This window comes from Enoplosus armatus, chromosome 3, assembly GCF_043641665.1.
Source record: "Enoplosus armatus isolate fEnoArm2 chromosome 3, fEnoArm2.hap1, whole genome shotgun sequence".
NCBI lineage: Eukaryota > Metazoa > Chordata > Actinopteri > Centrarchiformes > Enoplosidae > Enoplosus > Enoplosus armatus.
The window spans coordinates 10,815,493-10,833,907 of NC_092182.1; the positions used below are offsets into that span (position 1 = coordinate 10,815,493).

The 18,415-nt window shown below is 44.7% G+C and overlaps 1 protein-coding gene across 1 annotated transcript in view; it reads right to left on the bottom strand.

Annotated features, from left to right (window-relative positions):
* The window catches only part of foxp4 (forkhead box P4), a 54,874-nt gene extending 36,762 nt beyond the window's left edge, over positions 1-18,112 (bottom strand). Inside the window, exons 1-2 of the mRNA XM_070902056.1 lie at positions 17,942-18,112; positions 1,138-1,233 (exon numbers count right to left, since the gene is read on the bottom strand). Of these exons, the coding sequence (XP_070758157.1) occupies positions 1,138-1,233; positions 17,942-18,112 (267 nt within the window). The remainder of the gene's footprint in view (positions 1-1,137; positions 1,234-17,941) is intronic.
* Positions 18,113-18,415: the final 303 nt, after the last annotated feature.

The following is an 18,415-nucleotide window of genomic DNA, read 5'->3' on the forward strand; positions in this document are numbered from 1 at the left end:
TCCCAGAGGTCACTTGGCAATTAAACTGTGTGGCCGACACCGCAAAATCTACTTCTTTGGTCTTTCTGTTGATGACGTTTGAGTTTTTTTTCTTTTTCTACTCTGTCATGGAGGCCACTGCTGTTCAAACACCCAGCTCTTCCTCTGTTTATTCCAAACAAACCCCTCTTGCTGCTGCTGGAAATATAAAAGGCAGTTTATTTGCACCAGAGCAGTTTTCCTGTAAAAACATGACCCAACACTGAATATTGAACAGGGAACAAATTAATTTTATGTTTTATCATTTACATGTAAATGTTGCAGCATATCATTCTAAAACAAAGTTGCAAATAACTGCCTTTTATCTCGATGGCCTACACAGTGCCATCACCTTTCAATGTGAAAGTTTTTCCTCATGAGCACCTTACTGGCTTCAGACACTGCAAATGAAATCTGACCTTATACTTGCTTCTGTCTCACAACCGTCTTTCTCTCATCCATCTCTTTCTTCATTTTCCACACTGTGATGGCCCAGCTGTCTGTTTTTCATGCGGCACGTTAATGAGAAGAGCAGCGCAATAGCCAGACTGCTTGCTGCTGTAGTAGACCCATGGCTTCACTTTACTGATATGAGATATAGTTACAAATGCCACTTCTGCATGTACTCCGCACATCACACAACTGTAAAGAACTGCCAGAAGTAATGTCATGTGTGATATTCATCAACATACACTAGTAATAATGTATGTGTGTGTGTGCTGTCTGTTCGTCTGTACGTGTGTGTGTGTGTGTGTGTGTATTCTCCTCAAGTGTCTTTCAGTGGGGATCCTGCACTCCAGCTAACCCCGCTCTCTCTCTGCTTACTGTGGAATTCAACTCTGAAAACAGCTCGCTACCCAATCACTACAAAGACCTCATTCACACACACACACACTAACAATCACACACATATGCACTCACAGAAAGAGGAAGAGAGAGAGAGAGAGAGAGAGAGAGAGAGAGAAAAGTATGTGCCTATATCACACTGTGCAGTTGACGTGGCAGGTTGGTGAAGGCAAAGCTGCAGCAGCCAGGGGCTTAATATTATACAGATTCTGACAGAGCAACACTTGGGTTGTGCGTGCATGCGTGTGTGCATATGTGCATCTGTGTGTGTGCTCTGACCTGCACAGGGCTCTGTTTGACCTCGTTGCTGCCAGGGGAGTTGAGTCCAGAGGCCTGCTGGAGGAGGAACTGTCTGGCTGCCTGGAGCGCCTACGAGGGAGAAATAGAGATGATCAGATGTTCATCATACACACACATACACAGTGAAATATTTGCAGTATTAAACAACAACACACTCATAAAAGTCATAGTCCTTCAATGTTACACTTTTATTCAAAATAACAACAAAATGCATGTGTGTTAGTTCAGTTTAAAAACAACCACATGCCCATACAATCAAATTTTTTTCAATTTAGATATAAGAAAAGCACAAAACACTCTCTGTACCCTCTCCCTTTGCCAAGCTGTCAGGTCTGATTTCCTCAACCTGAGACGTCCACCTGGCACACATACAGCATTTGTGTGCGTCTCTACATGACTGAATTCATCCCAACTCACTGAAAACCTCCTTTAACTCCAAACTAGGACCATCCCCTACTTTCCATTCTTTGTTTCTCTGCCCTCCCCTCCGTTTCACTCTCCTCCGACCCCTTTCTTCCTCCACACCCCCCTCACTTTTTCGAGGAAGGTGCAAAGTGGGCTTTCCACATCCTCTGAGGCAGAAGTGTGTCAGCATATCTTCATGTGTGTCAGTTGCACTGTGTTTGTGTGTGTCAGAGTGATGTAAGGAACCGTTTGCCCTGATGTGCCCTGAAGAGCTGTGACTAACCACCACCCACCTCTTCATTCCTCCTCCTCTTCCCATTCCTCCCCTATCTGCCCTCCAGTGCTGTCCATTCAAACCAGTGACACCATCGCTCTCGAGCTCTCGGTCTTCATTCCTCCACTCTGCCCTTGAGTGTTGCCGATTCATCCTTCCGACACCGCAACCTCAGCCATCCCTCCCACTGTGTCTCCTCATACCTCCTCTATTTCCCATCACCCTTAAAAACTGTATAAATGTCTTTCTTTGCGTCATTACATTTCTCTCTTTTCTTTGCTGTGTTGCTTGTTGTAGCGTTAAAGACTCATGCTCTCTATCATCAAGACAAATCAGCCCCTGAGGAACGGGCATTTTTGTTGGAATGTCTGAACTGCTCCTAAAAGAAAACAAGAAAACACCCATCTCAAAACACAAGAGCCGGCTTGCACTTACTGTAAGTGCACAGTCACACATACACACACACAGACACACACACACACAAGCACAACCTCATGACAGAGGGTTAGAGAGGGGAGACAGCAGGATGCACATTTGCTTCCTCTTGACTCAAAGGGGAAAGGTTCCTTAGTAAATATTGATTTATGAAAGTCCGTGTGTGTGTGTGTGTGTGTGTGTGTGTGTGTGTGTGTGTGTGTGCGTGTGCGTGTGCATGTGTGTGCGTGTGTGTGGACACCACAAATTAACGGCCAGAATGAGGGATGTTCTTTACCAGCTCTTACTCAACCACGCAGCACCAGAAACCTGTTCTACTGCATGATTTCACAGCTACAGAAAATTGTGAAGCTGTGAAACAGCGCAGCACACACTTACTGTATATTGTCACATATTTAATGAATTGTCAAATTAGAAGTTCGGGTACATTAAGTAATGTTTAATTACAAAAACAGAGAGGGGAGATTAGAGGGAAACAGAAAGAGAGGGGAGTTCTCTGTGCAGCCAGAGTGATGAAAACCATCTGTATCGAGCACACTTGCTACTTTTGCTGAGACCGCAATTAAAACACACACATGGACGTGGCTTCAGCCGTGCCTATACGCACACACACATACATTTTAACACTTTAACAAAAATCTTGGGAACCCCCTACCATTTACTGGTTTGACCTCAGCATTAAAGCAGGCACAGACATACACACACACATATAGAAACGACAAAAAAAACACACAAAAAAAAACATAACCGCCCAGTTTGTTGGCATGTGGTGTGAATTACTCCTTGAACACCCTGTCTGCCCAAGAGTGAGTGTGTGTGCTTGTCTGTGTGTGTGTGTGTGTCTGTGTGTGTGTGTGTGTGTGTGTGTGTGTGTGTGTGTGCGTATGCGTGTGTGTTGGCAGGAGCTGGGGAGGCATGTCTGGCAACAATAAGGGACAATTCCACCCAAATTACCACCCTGATTACCACTATATTAAAGAGCCATTTATGGCTTTCATAAACGCTACAACCAAGCAGAGGTGATGCCTGTCTCCTCTCCTATGCCTGTATCCATGGATATGGGTGTATGTGAGAGACAAGAACTACCAACAAAGCACGCGATTCTCTAAAAATTTAAACAAAGTCTGTATTGTGAATTTACATCCTGGTTTATTCAAATGTGCCACAGTTAAGAGGCAAAACTGTTGACATTAGATTAAAGATGGTATTCTAAAGTGAAGTTTTGCACCATTTGCATAGGAAAAAAATATTTATTATTGGCTGGCAGGTGACCATTAAAATAATGAGGTAATTCAGTATTTTCTGATATCGATATACAGTATACAGAAACGTTACTAAATTGTTTTCTAAAAGTTATGCTCAATGCATTGAATTTGCAACTACAATTTTCTTGGAATAATTAACTTAACTACAGAATTTTGTAAAAGTACAACATGATATGATCATACCATCAATATATGATTCCAATGTAATATTGAATTATTGCCCAGCCATAGGACAGTTCATGTAGTCCCTATTTTAAATCAGTGCACATGACATACTAAACTGCAGGTAACCACAGCAACAGTGCTTCTACTGTATGTTACTTACCAGTTAACTTAGTGGTAAACTGGCTACAAACACATCCTCCTTTTCGCCTTTGGTAAGAGCAATGGTATAAGAGTGATAATACACTATGAAGCGTTCCAACGTAGAAAATAAGGACAGGAAATGTCTTCAGCTCCACCACCTCCTTAAGGACGTCTTTTTGTGCACTATCGCTTGTAAACTTGATATAGTTTGTTACATTTAAAAGCTGATGAGCTGAGCTTTTCTCCTGTGTGTTTGATATTAGTAAACCTATAGTTGTTGGAGTAATGTTAGCTCACTGCCCCAAAAGCAGAAGCTTGTTTTCACTGAATCTATAGTTTTATTTTATGGGTATTTATGTCTTATGGCTCCTGTAATTATCATTGGTTGATTGGGATGGGAGCACTGTAATTTCACTGATTTTATGGATGAATAAATTGACTTGAACTTTCAACATACGAGGAGACCAGGTCAGACCGGTTTGGTGCACACACACACACACACACACACACACACACACACACAAACTCTCTCATATCTACATTGTCAAGAAGCACTCCTCTTCTTTGACCCTTCTCTTTCATTTCTCCTCTTCACACTCACTCCTTGCCTTTTTCTCTCAGTGACCTGGGTGAGCTGTAGCATTGTAAAGCATGCCCCCCCCCCTCCACCCACCCACCCACACACTCCTCCTCGACTCCCCCAACCCCAACTCCCCGCTCCCCCTGTGGCATTCTTGGGGGCGCACTGCACCTTTAAAGAAAATATGAGGGAGGCCTAAGAGGGAGGCCCAACAACAGAGTCTTTGTGCTGCCGCGGAGCACACACACAAACACGCACACACACATATACACACATCAGTGGTGTCAGACAGGTTTTATTAGAGTGAGAGAGGGAGGGAGGAGGAGGAGGAAGGGGAAAGGAGGGGTGAGGAGGTCACTGCTCAGCTTGGAGGCCTGAGAGCACAGTGTGAGTGTGAGTGTGTGTGTGTGTGTGTGTGTGTGTCAGTTCAGTGTGTGAGTTCTTCTGACTTGTCATCGCTCCCCTCTGTAAATCATCGCCTCTGACACAGCCTTTAATAACAGTGCATTTTTTAATTCAGCAGGGTCACACACGCACACGCACACACACACACACACACACAGAGTAAATGCTAGTTTCTCTCTTTAACAGGATTCCTAAAAAATGGCTGACAACTATGTTTCTTTGAAAAGAGGAAGGGTTGCCGGTTAGGGGATCCATTAGAAGAAAAGGGTCGAAATTTAATTTTGCTACGTGTGTATGATGATCTTGCAGCGTGTGTGTGTGTATATATACATGCACACATCCATATGAATGGCCAAGTGAATTCTACTCCACCTACCATGGAGATGTCAAGTTACGGGTTAAATCTCAGATAAGAACAAAAAAGTAATAATTAACATATAGCAAGGCCAGGCCTCCTTAGCTAGATTTGTGTGTGTGTGTGTGTGTGTGTGTGTGTGTGTGTGTGTCTGTGCCTGGCTCAGGTTGCTAAAGCAAACAGGTCTGTGTGTGTGATGAATCTGGCCTCTAATCCGCCCAGTGTGTTTGGGTGAGACAGGGAGAGAGAACGCAGGAATAAGCAAAGAAATCTAAACAGAGAGACGTAGCAAAGGAGGAGGGGGAGGCAGGGAGGGAGGGAGAGAGAGAGAGAGAGAGAGAGAGAGAGAGAGAGAGAGAGAGAGAGAGAGACAGGTGGGTACCATATGTTGGAGTAGTCCGTCAGCACTGACTGAGGTCCATTGTTGACGGCCAAAACGAAACAAACCGGTCCCCCCTTCTACCCTCTCCTCCTCATCTCCCCCCATAGATAAACAGCCCCCGGGGCAGACAGTGGGCTGTCCTTGAGGGAGAACGAGGAGGAGGAGGGAAGGGAGTTAGGAAGGGCAAGGGGGAGGCAGGTGGTATCGGATTTCTTTGCTCTTAGACCAAGAAGAAGAGAATACAAAAAAAGGAAGGAGCACAAGTGAGGGTGAGTGAGAAGCTCATTGTTTCATCTGTCCACGACACAGCTAAACTGGGCTACTTTCAGATGTTTCAGCCACGTCGGACGCAACAGATCTCTCCAGCACTAAACAAGTATCCCCTCTCCCACCTTACTAGCTCAGCAGCCTGGGAAGAGGGGCTTGCGATGCACTGCTCCTCCATTCTTAAACCCTCCTCTTACCCAAGAGAGAGCAGGAGATAGCGAGAGGGGTAGATAGATACAGGGATGCAGAAAAGAGCTCGTCACACCCAGCTGCTTCTCTACAGGCCTGCACGCTCTCTGATTTTGGATCAGTGAGAGAGACCGGGTTCAGAAAGGAACGATGGATCTTCTTTTTTTACACTTACTTCCCTCTTTCTCTCTATCTCCTTTCTGGAGTGCTGTCATTGAAGCTGAAAGCCAAGCTAAAGCTGCATCTATGCTGCCGTCCTCCTGGGTCACCCCCCGTGATCCCTTGTATCCGTTTGCACTGCGTCTCCTCACTTTAGCACCAGAAAACACCTCCAAACTCCAATAAACCCACCCCCTCCTACTTGAATTTACTCTCTCCTTCTGGCTAGGTCTTTCCTACTCTCTACTAGTTTTTTTTCTGGCTCTAAATCTCTCTTATCTTTGATTCCTTCTCTTTCTCTGGATACTCAAGAGGGAATCATGATCAGAGAAGACGATGAAACAAGACTGAACAGATGTAACACAATCTACAAAGCATGTAAATTTGTTAAAAGGATGATGATACCACAGTACCACCAGCTCACCTGTGTTCACAAGCTGGCCCAGTATTTACACCCGCACACACTGTACACAAAGTCATGTTACTGAAGGGGTGACAGTTAGTGGGATTGCTATTTGACTTAGGGGCATATGTGAGTGAAGGCCTGGTTACAGCCGCAGTTGAATCTCACGTATCAAATGCATCACTGTCACTCACCACAAAAACCAGATTGCTTTCCCAGATCACTCCTACTTTCTTTCTCTCCGTCTATATCACCCGATCTGTCTCCTGCCTGCCCTCTGCCTCTCCATATAATGTATAACTCACAAAAGTTTGGCTGGCATTGCTCCAAGTATTCCGTCTTTCTTGTGCCCTGCCCCCCTCCCCTCTCCTCTCCTCTCCTCTCCTCTCCTCTCTCGAAATCTGTTACCCATACCCTTATTCGCCACAGTAAATTCTGAGAGCAGATATGGGTTAGACGGAAGCCTAAAATAGATTGTCCAGGCCAATGGAAACCAAAGCTTGTGAATGCAGCTGTTGGCCTTATGAGGGGACCCTCGCCTTCCCTTGACTGTCAGACAAAGACCCACTACTGTGACGGCAGCTGTGGGACTGGGATAGGTAGTTAAAGGTGAAGCCGCATTTAAGAGTAGCACATCAATATTCAAGATATGGTTTTAATAAATGTGCTGCATGTAGCATTTTAACATTGAAGATACAGTCTTGTATGTTACTGTAAATTGCCGAGGAGATTGACAAGTCTCATAGCTTGCTGTAGTTGTTAACCATTCACCATCAGGGCCAAAGTCTGGAAGTTTTATCCCAACCAAACATTACAGCAGCTGATTTTACTGACGCTCATGTTTTCCACCAGACGTTAAATTTAATGGGAAATTTGCAGGATTATATTCGGGCAGGAAGGTAATTTGCTCTGTAGCACGGAGCATTTTCTCTGTTGCAGTAAGTTAACTGCATGTAGTCTTACAGTAACTGGAGAAACACTAGCGCTAACAACACCGGAACAGTTGTGAGAAAGTCCAACCATCATGGTCTAGTTTGTTTATGGTATTTACAACAATGTAAGAAGTAACTTGTCACAAATACATGCAATTTTCATATAGATCAGAGGTGTAAGGGAGCAGGGAGTGGTATATATATTTAGGGCACATCAGGGGTTTCCAAGGGGTAAACATATAGGGTAAGGGGCAGTCTGAGCCAAAGCCTGCTAAAGCCCCTCAATTTCACGGTGGGTTACAAATAAACTATGCTCTGCCAAGACTTCGCCCCTTTCCTCTGACTCTTCCTCACGTATTCTCTTTTTCTGGTATTAATCAGGTCTTTCCGGCCTCCCTTCACCAGCTTTCCTGCCATTTGTTTTCGCTCATAGCAACGTGGACTTCAAAACCAGTTGTCCACCAATATAACTAAGCTTAAACGGCGCTGAATACCTCAATCTGTTTAGGCCGCCGCCGAGCTGGAACTATCTGGGACACCTTCAGAAACACCAGCCAGCCGCGATCCCGTTCAACTATTTAATGTAATGTTTCCGCAATATAAAGGCACCGTTCGAGAGCTGAGGTTTTAAAACGGCTGAAGCAAGCTTCTCTGGGCCCAGACTGACCATTAAAGAGAGGAAAGACCGCATTCAAGAGCCAACGCAATAAAAACTCACAAACTCCAAAAGAACTTCAAAATATGCCGTAATGTTTGAAAACCCTGGCTGATTTTAGATTTTTTTTCACATCCTATTTTTCACAAAAGGGACCTGTTCTAAACTCCGGGGACCCTGCCGTTTTCCAGATGGTTCTCTTCAGTTCAAAACTGTTTTGTGAAACGAGAAAACCTCTCCCCTTCAACTACGTCCCTAAACTCATCTAATGTTTCTATTGATTCACAGGGGTATACGCACAGTCATAAAAAGGAGCTGACTGAATACCCAGGACTGCTTTATATCATGACACAATTCATCATCATACACACACATCTTTAACGCACACAGAAAAAAAATCTACCTCTTCTTAAGGAGATGTTGTCAGCTTTTCTCTGTTAAGTGAAGGGAAAAGGGCATCGAGAGATAGACAATTAAAGATAATGATGAGGTGAGCAGGGACAGAAAGACAGAGGAACTCCCTTCCTGAGACTATAAAAGCAGCTCCCTCCGTATTGTTGGCCTCATCTCAGTCCAGGCCGCTAATTGATGGCAAATAGCTCTACAGCAGTTTCCTTCCACACACACACACACACACACACACACACACACACACACACACACACACACACACACATACAAATACACGTCATACATTATATACACATATGCAGTTTCCCTGCGGTTTTCAACACAGCTCGTTTGGCAAGAGAGGAAGGTCTCACTCCAGACAGACCCAGCCCACAGCGGAAAACACACACACACACACACACACACACACACACACACACACACACACACACACAGAGTACCTTGTAATATTTATCCCTCATCTTGTATAAGGTAGGACAGTTAAGTAATTTGGTCATGCTCCTGGGAAGACAAGGCCACTTAGGTGTTGGGTCTTAGCTGGGTGACCTCCAGAGTTTAAGCTGCTTCTCCTGCCCAACAAGAGCAACTCCTGAGAGGGGAGACTGTGCGAGGCCAGCCCATGATGAGGATAGCACTAGCCTGGCAACCAGGCCTCACATATGGAAACCGTTTAACTGTTATTATTAATATCCCCCCCAAAAAAATCAAACTAATAACACATGCAAGACACTGCCAAGACTCAGCTCAGGAGACAGAGGGAAAACACATACATACACAAACAGAGACTGTCTGCCATGTGCACATGCATACACAGACACACACATATGAAGACAAATGTACACACTCAGACGCCTATTGGTTAAACAGAAAAACACGTTCTTAGTCACTGGCCTGTAAAAGTATTAGCCTGCCTGCCCGCTTCGATGGAAATAAAAACTCTTTCATGTCTTTGGTTCAGAGGGTTTTTACACCTGGTTGTGGCTGTGGAGATGGAGATGGACACACCCTCACACCCACCCATACCACAAAAAGACACACACACACACACACACACACACACACACACACACACACACACACACACACACACGTACAAACACCGGAAGTGGGCAGGCACAACAAAGGCTGGCTGCTGTACAAGAAGTTCAACTTCTAAACAAGCACAAAATCTTTAACTTCCCCAAATGAGAAGCAGGGGTGGGGTGTGTTCCAAAAAAGGGAAATGGGGAAGTGTGTGCGTGCACTGGACTATGTGATTTAGTACGAGGGTCAATCCAACCAGATGTGTTCGTTTTCAATTTAGAATAACTCAAAGCCCACTACAATTTTCTATTCTTTTAAAACTTTTTTGACAAGGTCTTATTTTCATTGAATTGGGTATCTTTTTATCACAATGTTTTTTCTATCTCATAAACAATTTTGTTCAGAGATTTGGGAAAGTGGTGACTGCGCTAGACAACTGCTACAACTAAGTCCATTAGGGCAATCAACAAGAGCAATGAGGGAAGTTTTAAGTCAACCATCACTAATTTATCAGTGTTAACTAAACCACTTATTTGGAAGTACAAAAAAGTTATTACCTAAAATTACCTTTTGATAGGATGGAGATTTGGCAGCTAAGTTTTTCACGTTTGTCGCCCCTTCCAATAATTGGTTCAGATAATAGAGTTAAAATGGGGGTAAATCTGTCTGATATTAATTACAAAGAAATAAAAAGGGTGAGTAAAACCAATTTATTCTTTGGGAAATCTGTCCTTGAATGATCGTACATTGAACTTAATAAAGTTGGGTGACAACAGAGAAAACGCTTCTAATTAAGTTTTCATAAATAGGCATATTATTATACTACAGTATTTGGGTGAAGAAGACATTTAGGTTTGAGGAGTTTATCATTTGCTGACTTTTATGATTTTAAATGCTACCTTAGTTCATCTGAAATGAAGTTTCGCTATGTTGTTTTTTTCATACCTTTTAAGTTGTGGAAAACTAAACTGACAAGACAACAAATGCGTTCTGTCTGTCAGGTGAAAAAAAGGCTGTCACACACACACACACTGTCCCACAGCTCAAGAAGAAAGCAAAGAGAGAGAGAAGAGCTACATTCCTCTCCTCCTCCCTGTTGACTCTAATCTCTCCTTTAAAATGGCTCGCACAAAGAACCAGCGCTGACTAGCTAATTAGCAACACTTTAGGCCTCTGCAGCTATTGTGTGCGTGGTGTGTATATGTGTGTGTCCATTGTGTGCACCCTGGGCTCTCGACTGTTTCCAGGGTAACTACTTGCCTAGCAGCCTTGTAAGTGTTGCACATTTTGTCTTTACTCTTCACCCCCCCCCCCGTTGTCCATCTCCTTCGGTGAGTCCGAAGAGGGGGAATGAGGCAGTAAGGACTTAAAGAAAGGACAGGAGACTAGGACCAAGATATGAAGATTTTCTGACCCGTGTGGGTGGGGGTTGTAAACTAATGCTCTCTTTTGAGTGCCGTGCCCCCGACAAACTCTGAAACAGTGCGTCTGAGCACACGTCAATTAAAACAAATTATGGCTGCTGCTTTTTGAGAAAGAAAGCAGTAGATGGTGACCAAAGTGAACAGGCACACACACACACACACACACACTCACAGTCACACTCCAGTGTCACTGACCAGTAGTAGTAATGAGGTCAGCTTTGCTCGCTGACCTACGACCTCTTAAAAAGGCTGCAGTCACCATGGCGATACCTTCTGAAGAGTGAGAGTCAACAATCGACTTTTTTCCCCCTCAGAAAAAAGAAACTTCTCCAACGAAGAGTGTCCGTCTCTGCTCATGTGAGAGTGTGTGTGTGTGTGTTATTTACCTGACAGCACAGCTAGGCCTACCCAGTGTAAGTGCTTCCAAACACTCCCATGGCAACCAAACCCAACCTAACCCCTTCAGGTGCCCAGGGATGTGTATATAGCTCAGTCTCCACAACACAGACAGGACAAACACACACACACACACACACACACACACACATACACATACACATACACAAACACACACACACACACACACACACACACTTATCCTTTCTCTGTTGATATCTGTCTATTCTTGTCTCTGAGCCTCTTGGCTGTTTGGGTCAACCAACCATGACGGCGTCCATGCTGGCTGATCTGGCCTGGTGGACCATGTCCACTGTCCGTCTCCTCTTTATCCACAAGACTCGTAGCCTTGTAGCGTGCTTCTTTGGAGCGACTTAGTCAATAAACTTTATCATTAAGTAGATTTTACAGTTTCAGCCAGGTCAATGTGAAAATGATGACGCATCTATTAGCTATGAAACTTGTCAAACCATGGCTGTGCCTCAAGAACATAACTCTGTAATTAGAGAATGAAAGTGTATGTGGAGGTCAAAGAGCAGAGAAATACAAAAAGGAAAGGAATTGAAAGCACATCAATAGCGAGAACAAAAAATCCACTCTCCAGCTCTCACTCAGTGGATCCTCCAACAGTCAATGGCCTGGCTGGAAAAAGCAGTAAAACAATTTTTATGAGCGCTCATAAATACAACATCTCAGCATCTCAGAATTAGGTCTCAATGTGTGAAAAAATCAGTAAATGAGAAATATGAGGAGGGGGAGTCATGTGAAATACATTACTGACCATGAGACTTGCAGGTGTGTTTGTGGCATTGTATGTGTGTGTGTGTGTGTGTGTGTGTGTGTGTGTGTGTGTTTACATGTCGGGAGTGCAGGAATGCAAAAGTGTATGCGATAAAGTGCGTACTTGTCTTAAATCCCCCACAACCCTGAACAGTATAAGCAGTTTAGAGAATGACTGGATGTTTCAAATCTAAATATTCAGCATATAGTACCATGTAATAGTCCTTCTCAATCAAAACAGGCAGATTCATACATAGAGAGATCGACAACGCAAGAAAAAAGGTAAGTAAAAGTCAGAGAGGAGAGATAAAGGGAGCTGCTGATGCTTTTAAGACTCCTAGAGGAAGTTGGTGTTCTATAGGTCCCTTTGTATCGCCGCGGTAACAGCAGTGGGTGTTCCGTGATGCTAGGCAACCCAACTTGCCCCTCCTCTGTCTCAGCATGACCTCTGGTGACCTGTGAACTACACTGACCTCAGACATAAAGAGGAAGGCCTGGCCCAGACCGAGGGAAAGCTTTTAGGAGGTGACAGCACTCAGAGAGAGGCCTGGGACTGATTTACTGGCCCGCACACATGACGGACGGACACATGCACGCACGCACACACACACACATGCTGACAGATGTACAGACAGGAAAATGACACACACAGACACACATGGGATATAACCTGTCATGCAGATGCACAAAACGCAAGCATAACGTAATTAAATTAAATCCCACTGCGCTAACAAAAACGTGTCTGAAAATGTCTTTCTTTCTTCACCTTCTCCTCCTCTTCTATAACCACCCCTTCACCTCGGTCTCCTCAGCACTACTGACCCGAAAGTGAACTCTAGTGGAGAGCTGGAGGTCAAACAGGACATAACTGTCCCAGTGACCAACATTCACCCCCCATAATTTAGCAAAGGCCTAGTAGCCGAAGCTGCAGATGTGCATGTGTTTGAAAACCTCCCCACCTCCATCCATACAGGCCGTAATTACTGAGTCTAGCCAATCTAACAGGAAGCCATATGTTATCTGAATCATCCAGCATCTCTCATCGTCTGTTAACACACACACCAATCTCATACATCTGTCCGCAAAGCACTCCCGACCCATATGCACACTCTTGCACATGCGCATGCACACGAAACAGCTATCTTTCATCAGTGTTTGTGTATATCTGAGATCTGTATCGGTTCTCCCTGATCTCCAGTCATCACTGTGGCTCCTTAATTACACCCTTCATTAACTCACATCAGCTCTGTGCATGTGTGTAACTGCCTGTGTGTTTATAGGAGGGGGAGAGAAACAAAGATTGTCAGTACGAGTGTGTGCATTTGAGAGAGCAAAACGAGGGAAGCACTGAGGAAAAAATAGATTATGACAAATGGGAGCGGGGATCGAAGCTCCAAACCAATTTCTAAAACTGCCTTTTTCACAACCAATGTTCCCTTTAAATCCTTGGGGAAGGAGGGAGGCCGCGCAACAATCCGACTCTCACTTTCTATTTGCTCGTAAGAGCGAGTTAGGGGCAGGAGAGAGAAAAAGACAAGAGAGAAAGAGAAAAAGGGAAAAACCCTCTCTGGCTGGGGAAGCCGGCCGATGAGTGGCACTCCGGAGAGGAAACAGCACTTTTTTGTCATCTCTCTCTCTCTCTTTCCTCTCCCTCCTACTTTTACCTCTTCTCATCCCGTCATCACCAGCCACGACTACTGTAGCTGCTGGAACACCAGAAGCGATTAATTGATGGTGAGGGAAAAGGAGGAGACAGAAAATGTGGGGAGAGGGGAAGTGATGGCGCTCAAAGTGCGGACTCACATCTGCAAAAAAAAAAAGGGGGGGGGGGTGAGAGACGTAAAGAAAAGGAAAGAATTGAAGACACCTGGTTCTCGTCAGAGCAACCTCTACTCAGCCACACACACACACACTTTGAGGTTTGTTAGGATTTATCCTGCTTACATTTCTCCTCCGCTATGCATCATTTCATGTCTACACCCGTGCCCGGCACCTCAACAAAGTGCCATACACTCTCCACTGCACTCTCACTTTTCCACCTCTCCTCCTCTCGCCCTATAACTCTGCTCTTTGTTTTCCCTCCTTCTCCCCCCTCCCTCCCTGCTCTCCCCCCTCGATGATGGGGCAGAACTGGTCTTCGCCCCCTCTTCCCTTTCTTCCCTCTCTCTCCTGCTCTGTTCTTTCTGGGGAGGCAGACAGGCCACATTCCACAGGGAGGCCCAGGCGCCCTTTTCTGACACGTCTCAGCGTTACACCCTCCCTCATCCCTCTATTCCTCCTCTCCAGCCCACCGATGCCCCCCCCCCCCCCCCCCCCACACACACACACACACACACACACACACACACACACACACCAATGTGCTGCCCCTGCGCCCCTCCTTTTACCTCAATTCCCTCTGGCTGTATGTCCCATCTCCCCAATCCCTCCTCTCCACTCACCCACTTCTTCATTAGGCTGCTGACCATCAACAGCATCTACCTGTAACCCTCTTATTTCCATCTATCTATGAGGAAAACACAAAGAATGAGACTGAGAAGGACAGAGTCAGAGAAAGATGGAGACACCGAGAGAGAGAGAGAGAGACAGAAGACAGAGAGAGGCCAGTGCAGGAGTTTGATGGCTGGAGATGGCTGTGATTTCTCTCAGGTTCCCAAGGGGCCCAAGGAAAAGATGGCTTTGTGTTCTGACAACACTGCGCTGTCAGGAGTTCTGTGCGTATGTGTGTGTGAGTGTGTCTTTTCTGCTCTGGTGCGCACTGGCATGGTGTTTAAGCACCAACACTAGTCTGCACTACACCTTTAGGTGAGAGACTCAAGCGTGGAGGAGAAAGGAGGAGGAGGAGGAGTTACTGTATATCCAGACTTTCAGGTTGAAGCATTGAGAGCAGGTTCTTATACAATGTAGTCAGGTAAGCGGTGTCAGTATAGGGGCTGTCTGCATCAGGCAATATTGATTTTATTAGTGGTTGGCACAAGCTAGACATACAGCCTCTATGGCCACCCAGCACAAGTAGTATGATGGAACAAGGGACAAAGAAGTAAAAGACCTTATGGACAGAGAGTATTTGCAAGTTCCAGAGAAGGAGATGCCTTTTAAATTTTACCTGACTTGAGTTAAAAACAAAAATGAATAAAGCAAAACTGGTCTATCTCTGAAGGAATTTAGCTAATGAAAGTTCTGAAATAGAAATGGTCACTATGAGAAACAGGTTTGTGTTTATGAGGTCGATGTAATGAAAATTGTTACAAACCCTTTTTCTGCATTAATTTACAATTGGAAACGCAACAGAAACTGAACAAAAAATAACACCTCTACTCCACTAAATTTGACATATTTTAATACTTTTTCAAGGCCTTGAATTTATAATGAATAAATGTAGATTGTAGTTTTGGAGTGGAAAAAGAATGAGATGAATGAAGCTAAATCAGCTGGTTGTGATATCAGAGCAGCCACTCTACGGTGCTCACTGGCACAGAACTCCCATCTATCAATCCAGGGGTGAGGGAGAATGAGGGAGAGGGGTGGGGGGGTAGAGAAGTGTACTGAGCTGAGATGACAGGGACACACACAAATATAGAGAAACTACGCTACTTCCAACATGGGAATGCAAAGAAAGGGGAAAATAAAAGTTTCTGTAGACTATTATTATCCCTAAATTCTGCCTTCTTGTCTGTGTGTGCTAATAGTTGAAATGAGATAACATCCTGTAGCAACTCTTACACACTAGAGAGTCATCTATAATATATTACAATATATGTATCAGTGCAGAGGAATTATATCCAGAAAACGACCAAGACACGAGAATCAATCATATACTTTATCATACGGTTACTTGCTGAACTGAACAGCAAAACAGCCGTAAACTGGCAAAAGGCTGTAGTGGCAGAAAGCACAACAGCGCCAAAATATCCATAGTACAGGAAGGACACACCTCTGCCTCATGACAACTCAAATCATGTCAACCTGTACAAATTGAGCTTAACAGAAAGCTCTAAATAGAAAAGTGTTACAATAAATGACTGTATTTACTGCTACATATGTGGATGTAACATTTTTATGTGAGGTGAGGGATCTGGGATCTGGAGGAAAGGTTGTGCTTGTCTTTCATGGTCCACAGCGGATAGAAGGAAAAAGGAGTACAGTGAGAGAGAGGAAGAGAAAAAGATGGAAAGAGAGAGGGAGGTATGTTTGTGGTTGGTAACCCGCTCAAGAGAGGAAATACCAGCATGCGCACACACACACACACACACACACACACACACAGGTGCAAAAACATAGAGAGCAGAGACACGTCCGAGAGAATAAAGACCTGCTTTGTATGAGCTACAGGTTTGGTGTTTATGTGTGTGCATGGCTGTGTGTGTGTGTGTGTGTGTGTGTCCTCGGACGAAGGTTGCTGAGGAAGCAGGGTGAGGATGCAGTCAGAGGAAGGAGGAGGGAGAGCAGGACAGGAGTGAAGGGCCTTGAGTGTACTTCATTCACCTAAGGCTCCATCATTATAATTAGTGGGGAATAATTTTAGCAGCAGGGAGGAAACCCTGATTTTTTCCCCCTGGGTTTCCTCAACTAGAAACTCAGCTGGTGTCAAAGAGCCCAGAACCCACACCTCTGTGATGGGCGGACACAACGCACACACACACACGCAAACATACACACACACACAAAACGAGAGAGAGAGTTATAAATATTGACCACATGCTTATACAGCCAGTACATAAACAGGAGAATGTCTTCTCTCCTAATCTCTTCATCAATTGCAACAAATGCCACATCAATGACTGAAAAACATGAATCAGTGAGTTTCCATCATTAGATGACAACACTCAGGGCACATTCTTGTGCGGTTATGGACAAATGACTAATGTAGAGACCTCTTGATGAAAAAACATTTCAAAATGCGTGTGTGTGTTTGTATTATGTGTGAAGGCTCGGGTCCTTCAGAGAGCAATCAGAAAAGAGCTATGTGGATTTTTGAGGGAATGAGAAATAAAAATGTGGAATTTCATCCAAGAAGTTCCGGGAAAGATTGGAAATTCTTGTGTGTGTGTGTGTGTGTGTGTGTGTGTGTGTGTGTGTGTGTGGAGGAGGGACTGACACACAGGAGGCAAGATAAATAGCATAACTGGAGACACTACATGCTGACGTGTCAAACACACACAAACACCACTTCATGGATCAGTGACAAAATAAAACACACTCTGCCACACACACACACTCCTTGAGCGTCTGAGTCCTACGTCGTGTGTGTGGTTTGCATGCCACTGTGAGAATGCGTGAGCACATGTATGAACCCTACAACAGGACAAAATGGCTTCTCTCACCTAGGCAGAGCTTAAACACCAGGTACGTCTTCCAAATATATTTCGTCAGCCAGTAACGTGTAATAATATATCAGTGGGAACTTCGTGTGTATGAATTATTATGGTGAACTTTGTCCCAGTGGAATTAGCTGGCACATTACAAACGGGGGATAATTAAAGCACCGACAAGCCAACCTGTCAGAGCTTTTCACCGTTCGCACATGCGAGGCTGACAATTTCCAGAGTCTAGGCCGGCTACGTGTTGTCACATCTGTACATTATGTAACGGCCTGGTGTGTACATGCTGTTCTAGACAATGTGCCGTACACACATGCACGAGTTGCACAAGTCAGAGGTGTTGCAAAACAAGTCTCACAAGCACATATATACAGGTAAACGTGTAAATACAGTGTCACACACACACACACCTGTTGCTGTTGCAGGTGCAGTAAGTCGACTGGGCTGATCTCTCCGTTGGTGTCTCCATTAGACCCGCCCTCTCTACCTCCCCCACCATCTGATTGGCTGCTGAGGCTGCTGACTCCGTTCTGGTTGGACGGCGTCGTTCGAATGGTCTCAGAGGCTGATTCCACCATCATCACTGGCACCTGAGTGCGGAGGGACAGGAAGGGGGGGCAAGACAACACAGAGATTGAACAAAAGTGACCTGGGCAGTTTGAGCAGAAAGCCTGCTTCCATCTCAGTGAACAAACAAGGCAGGAAAACTAAAGTAAACACAGACAGAGATAGAGAGGTGAATTGTGTGTGTTTATGTGCACACGTGTACTTTGTGAAAAGGGCTTTTGGTCATGAACCACCCACACACAAACATGCCCAAGTGGCCACAAAGCAACACCTGAAGCAGACACTTTTTTTTTCTGTCTGCATGTAAATGTGTGTGT